We start from the raw sequence: 13,962 nt of genomic DNA, 5'->3' as shown, positions 1-13,962 counted from the left end.
TCCCTATCAAGCTGCCTTTCAACATTAACAGTCCTTTGGAAATTTGGGCCTCCTGGAGAAAAGTCAATAGAGCTATTTGGTGGCAGTGCAAATCCTCGACGAATCTTTCTTTGGACTGTTTTCAGACGCCAAGAAATGTATCCTGTGCTGCTTGCAGCATCATAGAAGTGTTCCTGAAATGAAAAAAATTAAATGCATTGTCATACTCGGCTCATAAGAAATATCAGAGAATTCAAATGTCAATGTCATGCACACAGCTTTGTGTCACAACATGCATGTATGACATGAAAGTGTCATGCAAACAATGATAATGACTATTACATAGCCTTTCTTGGCATATGGACTAAATTTATGCAATGGCCATGCAGTTATTTGGCACAAATAAAAAGAATATGAACACACATACCCATGATTATCGACCATGTGAGCCACCAGTATGTTAACCATTTGTCTTCTTGTGGCATCTGTTAGGGTTTCTGTTGTTTGGTACTCCTGTAGTACTTCTTCACCACCGGACTTGCCTCTTAGCACAGCTTCAATCAACTAATAAAAAACAAAAACATGAGAATGCAAAACATGGTGATAAACAGCTTTTCTAGAGACTCAGAGTGAAAAAATTTGAAAGTGTTAAGAAACTCATGAGAATCAAGCTTTGTTACAACCTGTTTAGCAGACACTGCATCACGTGTATCCTCAATTCTTTGTCTCTTGCTAGGGACCTTATCTACGATTACAGTTGATGCACTTGAGCTGAAGCTTGAGTCAGACATCTCAGAAGCAGAAGACAAGGAGCAATCAGAAACTTCTATTCTATTCTAATTTTATTCTGTAGGGTGTAGAGTGCTTGATTATACCTGCCTTTATATCTCACCGCCATTTGAGAAAACTGTCAGCACCACATTGCCTTGTCCAACGAGGTCGCTGAATATTTCTGCATCATCTTCTGTCCCTGTTGCATCCTTGTATGTAACTTTTGCATCAGGTGGCAGGCAAAATCTCTATGACTGGAAAATGACCTAGAACATTTTCCCTCACAAAACCCATTCCCTCTTAAGTCCAGGGCCCTCATTTATCAAGAGTACGTAAGTACAAATATGTGTGTAAACCATGCGTACGACCATTTCTAAGCAAAGAGTCGGATTTATCAATTTGTACTTATGCTTGAGAACGTGCGTAAATTTAAGCACAGCTCTGACCATGCTTACGCACAGCACCAAGCGGTTGAAAATGATTATTAATATAAAAATTCCATAGGCTTCAGTAGTTGAGACTAAAAGTGCATGTTATACCATTCATATACAATTTCGACAGTGCATATTGTTCAACTATATTATCTAGTCCATTTAAGCATACTGAATTAAATCGATTAATCATCATTTTAATTATTAGTATGGGTGATGAAATTCAGGGTATAGGCAATCATAAAAGGCAACAATAAGACATTGATAGTTGTGTGCGTAAAATGGCTCATCTTGCTTTGATGGATGATTTGGAGCATTATGCATTGCGCATGGAGCGTTCTCAGAGAGCGCACCAACTTTTTAACTGAAAGCGATGAGGGGCGACTCAGTAGATTTAGTTTTATTGGACCTCTGCCCCACCTTCTCCTTCAGGGAGGACCTGCAGGCTGAGAGAAATATATTCAAATGAAAATTATCTATTACAATCCGGTGTCCGGAGTGTCCGGTCCACATCGGACAGGCTGGTCTCAGTCTGTTCTCCGCCTGTTGCAGCAATGTCCCTGTTGTTGACTGTGATTATTTTGGATTCAGGTCAAAACTTTTTTTTTTTTTCTGCCACTGCTCTGCTGATAAAACTGTTTAATGCCGCCGCTCTCACCTGCTGACAGGCTGGATGTTTTCGCTTGTTTATCAGTCTACCATCGAGTGTTCCAGAAAGTATTTTGTGGTGCCACAACCTCGGTTATTTTTAATAATTTTAATAATTCAGTGTCTGCATCTGTAAATTCTTCCTCCTGCGTTCTTTGTCTGACCTGTGTTCAGCACAGAAGAGATATCAATGACGTTTCCTGCTGCATTTAAAGGGAAGGTTGTCACCATATATGGTCAATTGGGGGCGTAAATTTATGTTAATAAGTGGCTGTGCACGAGCATGATGGTGGTTTAGAACGTGTGGTATTTATCAAGGCAGGTTACTTACAGGTGTGCGTACGCACGTTTGATAAATACCGATTTTTTTGTACTTATGCACATTCTAAATTGTATTCGTAAGAGAGAATTTAGAACCTTTTCTACGCAATGTTGATAAATGAGGGCCCAGGTTTTAAAAGAATATGGGTGTATTTAAACCTTTTTCCTAAGCCAAGCTAACCTTTTTCATGGAATTGCAGAAAGTCAAACCGTCCTTCAACCTCATCCAACTTCACATACTTCTGCTGTTGGCTGTACTCTACCTGGACCAGCATTTTTACTGGGACATGCAAGAAAGTAAATTAACATTTAAAGGAAGAACGGTAAAAAACATAAAGCCAAGTTCCGGTCACACAGACATCTAGACACGTGAAACACGTGTGTCTGCGTGTTGGGACACGTTTTTGCTGTCCCTTTGATGTTCAACCATGGAGAAAGCTGTGAAGGGTTAGGGTTAGACTCTAAGCTCCAGCCTCAAACAAGATTTTATAAAAACATAAAGCTTTGTTTTCATCACTTTGAGCTTGCATGTGAATTGTTGTTAAATCATCATTGATAAAGTTGGAGACGGTTTTAGTAACTAATGGTTAGCTAGCTACCATAGACTGCTAATGTTAGCTAGCTAATCACCTGGACAAATTTGCTATTCAGTCCTGGCAACAAACAAGGCTTTGTAAAGCATATTCTCTGTAGATGTTTCATTGTACATACTGCAGTTCACAGCATCAATGTATAATTGTTTCAGTAAGTTTGACTTAATTGCACTTACCATGTAGAACTGCAAGACAGGAGGAAAATGGCTCCGACTTATCTCCTTTGTCTCCAACCGAAGAAGTGAAATGCATGGGCGGAGCTTAATTACATCTCTGCGGAGTTGGGCTAACACTGATGTGATCAACTCTGCCAAATAACTCCAACACTGAACACCATTTAAATCAGAATGTGTTAAAATTACACTTTGAGAGTGGAAATCAACTCGGAAATGTTTAACCCTGAAATTTCAACACTCCAATTTTTGCTGTGATAGAGAATCTTGCATGTGGAAAAGTAGTCTGATATGGTATTCCTCATCTGTTTAGTGCTGTATTTATCCTTTAAAACATTATTTTTTCCTATGAACCAATTGTTTCATACACCAATATTATTTATACAGCAAGAGAGTTTTATTTAGTATCAATATATAGTACTTCAAGACCACTTTGTTCAAGACTATTCCTATGAACATCGCTATTGTTTAACAATTTGCATGCCTGTTCTTGGGACACACCGCTATAATGCCTCCTGTACAAAATATCAAATTACAAATCAATCTGGTGATTCAAAAGGGAGCATTATGACAGTGTGTAGACTCCATCCTTTATTCTCTCCTTTTTTCGCCCCGCCTTTGACAGTTATAGAGACAGACAGGAAATATTGAAAGAGAGAGAGAGGGGGATGACATGTGACAAAGGTCCTGTGCCGGATTCAAACCCAAGACGTCACAGTGACATAGAGCGCGCCCTAGACCACCGAGCCAACGGGACGCCCCCCTCTTTTTGTCCTCCACCAAAGGGGGGACTATGGATCGGTCTCCATCCGTTAGTTTGTTTGTTCGTTAGTTAGTCACACTGTAATGTTGACTTTGTGCCGCTAGGGGGCGGCATTGACAATGAATGGGGACTCAGGTCATACAGTTAAAGTTATCATACAATGTGGGGGGCAATGAATGGGGACTCAGTGGTGAAGCAATACAGTTAAATTTGTCATATAATGTGGGGGACAATGAATGGGGACTCAGTGGTAAAGTAGGTCATACAGTTAAAGTTATCATACAATGTGGGGGACAATGAATGTGGACTCAGTGGTAAAGCAGGTCATACAGTTAAAGTTATCATACAATGTGGGAGACAATGAATCTGGACTCAGTGGTAAAGCAGGTCATACAGTTAAAGTTATCATACAATGTGGGGGACAATGAATGGGGACTCAGTGGTAAAGCAGGTCATACAGTTAAAGTTATCGTACAATGTGGGGGACAATGAATGGGGACTCAGTGGTAAACCAATACAGTTAAAGTTATCATAGGTAACATAATAGTCTACACACGCTACACACTTGGAGACATCAGACTGGGTTGATGTGTTGAAGTGAGAGTCAATGGAGAATTTTTGGGCAAACCTCTAACCACAAGGCACTGTGGTTAGTGTACAGTTGTTGGACTGTTGTACTGTTATTGCACTCATCACTGCACTACCACTGTGCCGTCAGTGTTGACTACTTATATCATATTACCACTTACCTACTGTGCAATACCATATATCACTTATCATTTAGCATTTATATTATTCATAACACTCACGCTCCTGGTGTTGTATGTTATATTGTATATTGTATTCTAAATTGTATTGTAGTGTACATTGTGTAATGTACGGATTGTATTTATTGCGTATGGTAGTTCTTATATTTTGTACTGTATTGAGTAAAAACAGGACAATTACAGTAACTACATTTCAAGATAGAACTTGTAAGCCTAATTCTGAGGAGAGTAGGCAACAGAAATATATGGTCAATCTGTCCTTTCATTGTCCCATACGAAAATGCTTACAATTTCTCTCATATTTCAAGTACACTCAGCAATCACTGACTGACCCAAGGGTGAAACTACATCACTGGTGGGGGACAACATGTTTACTATTTGCTTGTCTTTTTTAAGATTTTTTTTTTTTTGGCCATTTTCACCTTTCACCATTTTCACCATGATTGGCGCCCTAGACCACCAAGCCACCATTCTCTCCTATTCCATCCTTCTATTAACATACATTATTTGCATAGTGGTAATATATGGAGCATTGTATCATTTTGCGGTTCCTTATGCTTGGAAAGCCTAGCATAATAAAATGACGTTTGGACTGATTCTCATCTTCAGCTCTTTCTTCATGTGTTCTAAACTGGTATGAACACCAAAGAAGAAGAGCACAGACAAGTCCGTCATGCTTTGCCAAAGTTACAGGGACTTGAGCTAGGGGGAGGGGAGGCAGAATTTTTTTCTCAGATATTCCAAACATATTCAGCTACAAATGCTTGGTTTTTCACTCCACTTAGTCTTTCATTCCACTCAGATGCAATCCAATTGTACGGTAGAGAAGCTGGTGATTTTGCTGTACGTCATAAGAGGCAGCCGCAGTGCCCAGCTGGGCAGGGGCTGTTGGATCCCCTCCCCACAAAAGTCAGCATGTCCAAGCAGCTCAGCGTTGTGACAGCCAGGAAGACCTCATTGACTCCCTCCAGACTCGCCTGGTCCCGCACGTTCTTCACATAAAAGATCCTGAACACATTGTACGGCACAAAGCACACCACCATCACCGTCACAAAGCACAGGCTCTTCACTTGGACCCAGAACTCCTGGTGGGAGAATGACAGGTTCCCGTGGGTTCTGTAGACCTGGGCTAGTATCCAGATCTAGAATAGAAGATAACTTTTTTAAGTAGACTGTCGGGACATTATCCCAGCCTATATCCAAACATACAACAGTATGGGAAGTGTGGTTGCCAGATTGATTGTCTAATGTGCACAGTAGCCGCTTTCCCACCGCATGGTACGAGCTCAACTCAACTCGCCTTTTTTGGTTTTCCATTGGGCAAGTACCAGGTACCAGGTACCATATTACCTGGTACCTGGTACATTTTTTGGTAGCACCTCCGTCGAGGTTCCAAGCGAGCTGAGGCGATACCAAAAGACTACTGATTGGTCAGAGAGAATCGTCATCATTGCGCGACACAGGACATATGCTAACGTTAGCTACCAGGTTAGCTTACCCTCTTGCGTGGCCTTTGAGCAACCAGAGAGCAGTCTTTTGTCTTGCTGCCTTCAGCCGGTTCTGAAATAAAATCTGTCTCCTTGCTGTGACTAACAGCCACATACCGAGAATCAAGAACACCATCCCTTCGATATCGCGTTGAAGATGACGTCACGGCAGTTTCATGCGGTGTCGCGGCATCGCTATGACGACCAGTTGTGGGGGGGGGTTACTATTGAGGGGGTACTATCTGCAGTGGAAAACCAAGTGGTACTACCAAAAGCGAGTAGAGTCGAGTCGACTCGAGGCGAGTTGAGCCGGTACCGTGTGGTGGAAAAGCGGCAAATGTCACATCTTTCCCTGAGGCTCAGAATAACAAGTATCGCCTCTTAAAGAATAAACAAAAAAAATAGGAGTCATTAGGCCAGATAGAGTCAATCTGTACCAGGTGCAGGGTATAAAAGTAAGCACGAAGATTCATATTTAGACAGGCAGTGTTATAAAAATAAAAGCAGGCACTGACCTGGCACAAGGTCAAAGCCAAGGTAATAATGATGATGATACTGCTCAGGATGTAGTTGAAAATAGCCACTGCTGGCTCATTCAGCTCCCCACCGAAACGGAAACACTGGTACGTGTCTGTTGATGTGGTGTTGCCGCTATCCGTCGACCCGTACTCTAGGATTGCCACAGGGAGAGCGACTATCAGCATTAGAAGCCAAACAGCGATGCTAGCACCGACGGCGTGTAGTGTCCGGTAGAACTCCATGCGGTCTCTTTGCTTGTAGAATGCAAGGTAACGGATCACCAGAATGATGATGTAAAACATGAAGGCCAAGTACATGTGGGCATGGATCATACCACTCACCACCCTGTAACAATGAACAGCAATTACTGATATGAAACCATTGTTCTCTTAAAGGAATAGTTCACCCAAAAATTCTGTCATCATCTACTCACCCTCATGCCAAATGAAACACAGGGGAAATGTGTTAGTCCATATAACACACAGGGAGGTTGCCAGCACAACTTCGTAGCAGCCTTCTCCAAAACAACTGAAGTCAATGGGGACCTGTTCTTTAGAGCAGTGATTCTCAACCTTTTTCATATCAAGGACCCCTAATTTAGTCCACATTAGAGCCACGGACCCCCATTTAGACAGTCTACCATTGAGATTTTGTCTCTCAGACCCAAATCTGAGAATATTTTTATTGTTGGATATGATTTTGTCCAGAATTCCATGATTATCTGTAGAGATAACAGTGGAACTATGATCAAAACAGTCATCCTTCTACATTCTCTAATTGTGATAACTTATTGTAAATGAAATAATGGAGAAGTTTAACAATTCATCAATTTGCTGGGGACCCCCTGGAACCCCCTCAAGGACCCCTGGTGGTCCCGGGACCCCACGTTGAGAACCACTACTTTAGAGTTCCAAAACAAAAACAGCCAAACAATCACACTGTGAATAGAAAGACCTATTCACCATTATTTGTTGCAAATCAATCAGCTGTAGTTAAGATTTGCACTAAATGATGGTGTAAATATACTGTAGGTCTTTTTGGAACTCTGAAGAACTGGTCCCCACTGACTTCAATTGTTTTGGAGAAGGCTGCTATGGAGTTGTGCTGGCAACCTCCCTGTGTGTTATATGGATAAACTTCACCTGTGTTTCAACTGGCATGAGGGGGAGTAGATGATGACAGAATATTCATTTTTGGGTGAACTATTCCTTTAAGGAGCTAGAGACATCTAACATGGGACATGCCATTTTGCATTTCATATGATGAAGCATTAAATAAACATGTCTAGTAAGGGCCCACAGCAAACACAGGCTACATGTGGATCTTTCAGTTGAATTAGTTGACATCTCATATGGAATTACTTGTAAAAAAGGGTGTACTACTTAAGGCTGTGAACAGATAGGACGTTTTTTCCTCCTGCATCTGTGAGCATCACCAGTAACAGAGAGAGCCAGACGTCAAAGGGCGCAGGGGGCGTTTTATCATTCTGGTTGCTATACAACATGTTTGACTACAGCTTGCAAGCTATGTAATTAGCGTTAGCTAGCTAACCCGAAGTAACAATGGGGAAAAAATTGTTGAAAATAAAACAGAATAAATAAGAGAAAGTCAGTGATTGCTCTGCCTGCTGTTGAAGAAGCTGAGGAGCCCATTCTGAAACGGAGGATGTGGGTAAAGAGGAATTTAATTGGTCATTGGTCATGTGACCCTTACACTACACCACCATTAGGCAATTCCATAGTCAAAGATTCAATACAGTCAAACCCATTACATTTTCTTTACCAAATAAATATTCACAAATATATACGCAAATAATATACAAAAATAATCTTATATAGTAAACTAGAAAAATAGAATCACACATAAATGCACATAATGCCATGTGTATGGATATACAGAATCTAATTCAGTTCCTATCTTATAACTAGAAGGGCACTCAGAGAGCGCAGACCTCCGCCAAGGTGCAATTATTGCTTGTTCGTGAGTCGGATCCGGATCCGCTCCAAAGTTTAATGGGTTCTTCCTTGGCCCATGCTACACCCTTCCACGAAGTTTCATGAAAATCGGGCCAGTAGTTTTTCCGTAATCCTGCTAACAGGCAAACAAACAGCACCGAAAACATAACCTCCTTGGCAGAGGTAAAAATGGCCTTAGATCAAGTGTCATTAACGGGACATAACTGTTATAAAACAGGGTTATTTCCTTGTGATTGACAGGTCGCCTGTCCAGTGATCAACAGATCACCGATTATGGGCCAATAGTAGCCGGCGCTGTGGCTCTGTGGACAACCCTTGGCTTTGCTCTGGCTCCAAAAAATGTCAACATGGCGGTGATTATAAACCCAACCTTTTGGCTTCAGAATGGGTGACGTCACACTCACTACGTCCATCTTTTTTCACAGTCTATGGTATAAACCCAGACGGAAAAGGTAGATTTACTCCATATACCTTCATTTTAGGGATGCCGCAATCGATTGGCCAGCAATCGTAATTGGCTGATATTCAGTATAAATTTCAGATTGGAGAATTTCGATAATGCTTTATAGTCGCAGATTGCAAAAACTGATCGAAAACACGTGAGCCATTTCTCAGCAGAGTTGGTGTCATTGTCACATGCTAAATCACCTCAAAACATGGAGGCGGTGTGGATGTTAATTAAAAACACAAATCTTACTATATAGTAACCCGTTATCTGCTGTCCTAACAAATGGCAATAGATCATCTTATTTCCACCTGGGCCGGGGTACAAAACAGGGTTGCCTTCTGTCCCCACTATTATTTGCAATTGCTATCGAGCCTTTGGCGGAGGCTATTAGACACACCCCTTCTATTACAGGTATCTCAGCTGGGAGTAAGATTCATAAAATTTCCTTGTATGCCGATGACGTGCTGTTGTTTCTTACTAATCCAGAGGTCTCAGTACCGGCAGTTCTAGATCTGATTAGTTGCTTCAGTCAATTTTCGGGCTACAAAATACATTTTTCTAAGTCAGAAGCCCTTGCCACCCCTGGTGGCAGTTTTCTGGACACAGATACAGAAATGGTTAGCAAATCATAATATATTTATTGATCTTTCACTAAAAATCGTGCTACTGCGAGATATAAAGGTGCAGAATAACTCCAAAAATAATATAATAATACTCCTGGCTAAAAGCTTTATCATTAAATGTAGAGGCGTAGAAGAAATGTGTTTGGAGAGATTCAGAAACTATGTAAAACATTACAGCAGGATGGAAGAATGTATGACCCAAGTAAGCCTAGAACGATTTATTATTCATGAAAGGTGGGATAGTTTGAGAATTGGGGAAGGATGGATATAAGCTATGTTCTTAACTACATTTGACTGGGAGTTGGGCTGGTGACTTAAGAGGACCATTATTCTATGTATGTCTGTAGATTGTTGGATAAGTGTGAATGGTGATGTATTCTTTGCATTGCCATGCAATATGTGTATGTATATGTGTATATATATATATATATATATATATGTATACGTATATGAGATCATGTGTGATGGTGCATGTGCAGATGTATGTGTATCTACAGATCATGTCAAAATGTACCTCATCTCAAAATCTGTAAAAAGAATTGCTGTAAAAACAGAATAATGTAAAAACAAAGTGTTATATGTCCTCCAAAGCGGGGTGGTGGTGGAGGGGTTAAATAAAGAAAAATTAAAAAAAAGTCAGAAGCCCTTCCTTTGGGTGGTCTTAGTGATGTTCGCCCCCCCTTATCTTGCCCATTTAGGTGGGCACCGCAGGGCTTTACATATTTGGGGATAGTGATAACCCCATCGCTTCATCAATTATATAGAGCTAATTTTACACCCTTGCTGAAGCGTATACATGAGGATCTTGAAAGATGGATTTCCTTACCGCTATCTATGTTGGGAAGGATCTCATTACTTAAAATGAATATTCTGCCTAAACTTCTATATGTATTTCAGATACTTCCAATCTTGTTTCCAAGAAAAGTGATTATAGAATTAAATAGTTGGTTTAGTACTTTTGTCTGGAATTAAAAAAAAAACCTCGTATGAGTCTGGCTAGACTTATGAAGCCACAGGAAAAGGGTGGTCTATCAGTTCCTGATGTTAGGCTTTACCAATTGGCTTCACAACTAAGTTAAATTGCTGACTGGATTAAAAATGACAGTGAATCTGTATGGCTTGACTTAGAATCTTCTCAGGTTAATCAGTCCTTAAGTGGTCTCTTGTTTACTTAAGAACAAAAGAAGATTAAAACTTTTATTAGCGACAATATGATTATAAACACAACTGTTAAAGCCTGGCGGGATGTAAGAAGGTTGGAAGGACTACAAGGACAGCTGTCCTCCCTCTCGCCAGTATGGGGTAAAATAGACTTCCCTCCTGGTACCACGGATAGGGGCTTTAAGCTGTGGTACAGTGAAGGGATTGTTACTATTGGGCATTTATATGAAAAGAAGATACTACTTTCATTTGATCAATTATGTAAGAAATATAACATACCACGAAATGAGTTTTTTAGATATCTCCAGATACAAAGTTTTTTAAATAGCCGGAAAGACACTGACCTTTGTCATCAACCTTCTCCGTTGGAGAACATAGTTTCTAATGGAAGAAAGAAAGGTATTTTGGGGCTTGGGTATAGAGCACTTTCTAAATGTGATAAAGGCAAACCTGCGTTCACGCCCAAAGATTGGAATAATGACCTGAACATGGACATTGATGAAGCAAGGAATTGGCAAATAACATTTCAGTTTGTAATAGGACGAAGGAAACTCAATTTAGACTACTACACCATCTGCAGATTACTCCCCAGCTTAAACATAAAATGGATCACAATAAATCTGAACTGTGTATGTAGTGTAATGCTGAGGCTGGGAGTTTTATTCATTGTATTTGGACTTGTAAATATATAGATGATTATTGGAAAAACATAGCGGATAGACTATGCCTAATTCTTGATATTAAACTGAACAAGGACCCTACGTGTTTGTTGTTTGGGCTGCCAGACACACAACTTAAAAGTATACATTCCAAAAGACTTCTATGTATCCTTACTTTCTGTGCAAGAAAAAATATATTGCTGAAATGAAAGATTTATTTTTGGCATTTTATGCTTTATTTGAAAGATATAGTGAGAGAGAGACAGGAAGGTATGGGAGAGAGAGCGAGGGGAGGACATGCAGCAAAGGACCACGGGTCGGATTCGAACCCAGGTCGCTGCGGGAAGGCCTGAGCCAAATGGTACTCGCCCTACTCAGTGAGCCACCAGGGCGCCCCACACAAGGTTATTTTTGATATAATACCTATGGAATATTTGTCATACAGATCGAAGTGTATGATTAAGGTATTCTATAAGATTTGGTCCCCGTTCTTAGACTATATTGGAACTAGACTGGCAGCCATTGTGTTGAAGGGTCTGGTGGATCACAGTTGGGAATCCACACAATGTACTAATGCATAACTGATTTGCTGTGGGATCACAATATAGAAGTGCTCAAGTGTTAGTGATGCTGTACTGTATAAGAATGCAAGACTTGGATGCTGTCTCCGATGGGGGTGATCCCCCCCCTTTTATTTATCTATATTATTTTAGTTTATAATATTTTGTCTGTTTTTGATGTGTGACATGGCCTCCCCCTTTTTTGTTCATTACTGTTTAATTTGTTGGTTTATCTTTGTATCTGTTTGTACTGGTCTATGTATTTGTTTGTGTCTGTTTCTGATGCTGTACTGCATATAGGGAAGTGCAAAACTATGATTCTGTCTTTGATGGGGATGTGTTCTCCCCCTATGTTTCTTTAGTGTGTGACATAGCCTTCCCCTTTGATACTGCCTTGTCTGTTGGCCTGTTTTGTATTTGTCTGTATATCAGAAAGTTCAATAAAGATATTGACCAAAAAAAAACAAAAACATATCTTCATGGACAACCAGTAACATCACAGTCCATCACGCCCGCTACTTCCCCTCATTTAATTATCTGCTTATTTAATGCATCAATTCATCGCATGCCATGTGCGTTTGTTTACATAATGGTCTGCACTCTGCACCGCTGTCCGCGGTGCTGAACTGGACGACGGTCCAGACCCTAACAGCGGAGAGGCTAGGGCTGGGTATCATTTAAAAAATTACGATACCAGTACCAATACCAGTACCTTTAAAGGGATACCTTTAGTTCTTAATTCGATAACTTTTTTTTTACATTTTGGTGGCATCTCGGCATGCTGAACTGCCAACTCCGTCACATACACTGCGCTCGACTTCACCACCACAGACTTCATGGGTTGTAGCTGCTGCGGTAGTGGGCCAATCACACGTTGCATTAAATTGAAGAACGCTTGCGGTGATTGGCTGTGAGCAAAACCATACAAATAGTAATTTTTTCTAGATCTGTGTACAAAAAATGCAGGTATCGTTTGACTGGAGAAGTTTCGATAATACTTGGTACTGGGTTATTTCGGTCAATACCTTAAAGGTATACCAATACCCAGCCCTAGGGGAGGCAACTGAAAAGTCTAATTTCTCTCTCTCTTAAGAACATTCACCAAAAACAAAGACTTAAATGGATATATATCTAATAATAACAACACAGGCAAGTGGCAACAGTCTGAGTCTTGTGCTTCGGTTATCTCACTAAATCATGTTGGCTATCTAGAACGCACATGGTTTTGTTTACATCATGATCAAGTAAATATTGAGGTAGAAAAAAAGAAAATGTGGATACTTTTTAACCAGGACTCAATTTGATGGATGAAATGTATGTAAAATGGAAACTGTTAGACCTATAATACTGCTATACCCGCTGCTATAACAAAACAAAAAAACTATCGGTATGGCCAATCGGTATCGGCAGATATGGCTCATAGACGATCAGCGATCGGCGGCAAAAAACGTTATCGGGGCATCCCTACTTCATTTATACCACAACTGCTCTACAGTACCCACCTGCAGAAGCCTTGACCTAGCCGCCACTCCCCAGTGATGTAGGAGTAGATCCTAAAAGGAACAGTGAGGAGGAAAAGGGTGTGGACAATGATGAGGTTGATGACAGCCATGGTGGTGACGGACCTCACGTTGGACTGCAGGATGTTAATCATCAGTGACATGCTGATGCTGCCTCCCACTAACACCAGGGTATAGATGGAGAGCAGAGCCCATCTGTAGGTGTCATGCAGGGCAGTGGAGTTGTTCAGCACCGGAGATCTAACAGTCACTTCCATTTCACCGTGATTGGTCTAGTTAAGTTGTCTTGTCATCTCTTTTCTCTCCTCTACTCAGCTCTCCTCTCCTCATCTCCTTTCACCTCCTCTTGTTCCTCTCTTCTCTTCAGGCTCTAAAATAAGAGACAAGAGATTGACATTAGTATGTACTGAGAGTTTGAGCACAAAGCCTATTTGTTATTTTTAGACTTAATGGGGTAGTAAGTAATCTATGACAAAAGAGCCAGTAGGAATTGCAACATCAGCATGAGTTGGCTCCTCCTACACAAGTGACTGAGCTATGGTGGCTTGTAACTGACACAGTCA

At 40.8% G+C, this 13,962-nt stretch overlaps 1 protein-coding gene across 1 annotated transcript; it reads right to left on the bottom strand.

The window, feature by feature from the left end:
• Nucleotides 1–5,269: 5,269 nt before the first annotated feature.
• LOC139658668 (probable G-protein coupled receptor 141) lies at nt 5,270–13,656 on the bottom strand. The gene is made up of 3 exons (XM_071536817.1): nt 13,382–13,656; nt 6,449–6,797; nt 5,270–5,588 (listed from the first exon to the last, which is right to left on the bottom strand). Exons 1-3 carry the CDS (start codon nt 13,654–13,656, stop codon nt 5,295–5,297), a joined length of 918 nt encoding a protein of 305 aa, XP_071392918.1. The 3' UTR covers nt 5,270–5,294.
• Nucleotides 13,657–13,962: the final 306 nt, after the last annotated feature.

The sequence above is a fragment of the Centroberyx affinis genome, unplaced genomic scaffold (assembly GCF_046629955.1).
Source record: "Centroberyx affinis isolate AG114_WGS23_722 - 3 ecotype Tasmania unplaced genomic scaffold, CSIRO-AGI_Caff_v1 ptg002948l_1, whole genome shotgun sequence".
In the NCBI taxonomy this organism is placed as follows: Eukaryota; Metazoa; Chordata; class Actinopteri; order Beryciformes; family Berycidae; genus Centroberyx; species Centroberyx affinis.
This window is presented reverse-complemented; position numbering and strand designations above follow the sequence as displayed.

Coding starts and splice junctions, on each gene's coding strand:
- LOC139658668 (XM_071536817.1), bottom strand. CDS start 13,656: ATGGAAGTGACTGTTAGATCTCCGGTGCTGAACAACTCCACTGCCCTG. Junction 6,798..13,381: donor CTAGGTCAAGGCTTCTGCAG/GTGGGTACTGTA, acceptor TCATTGTTACAG/GGTGGTGAGTGGTATGATCC. Junction 5,589..6,448: donor TGGCTTTGACCTTGTGCCAG/GTCAGTGCCTGC, acceptor CTTCTATTCTAG/ATCTGGATACTAGCCCAGGT.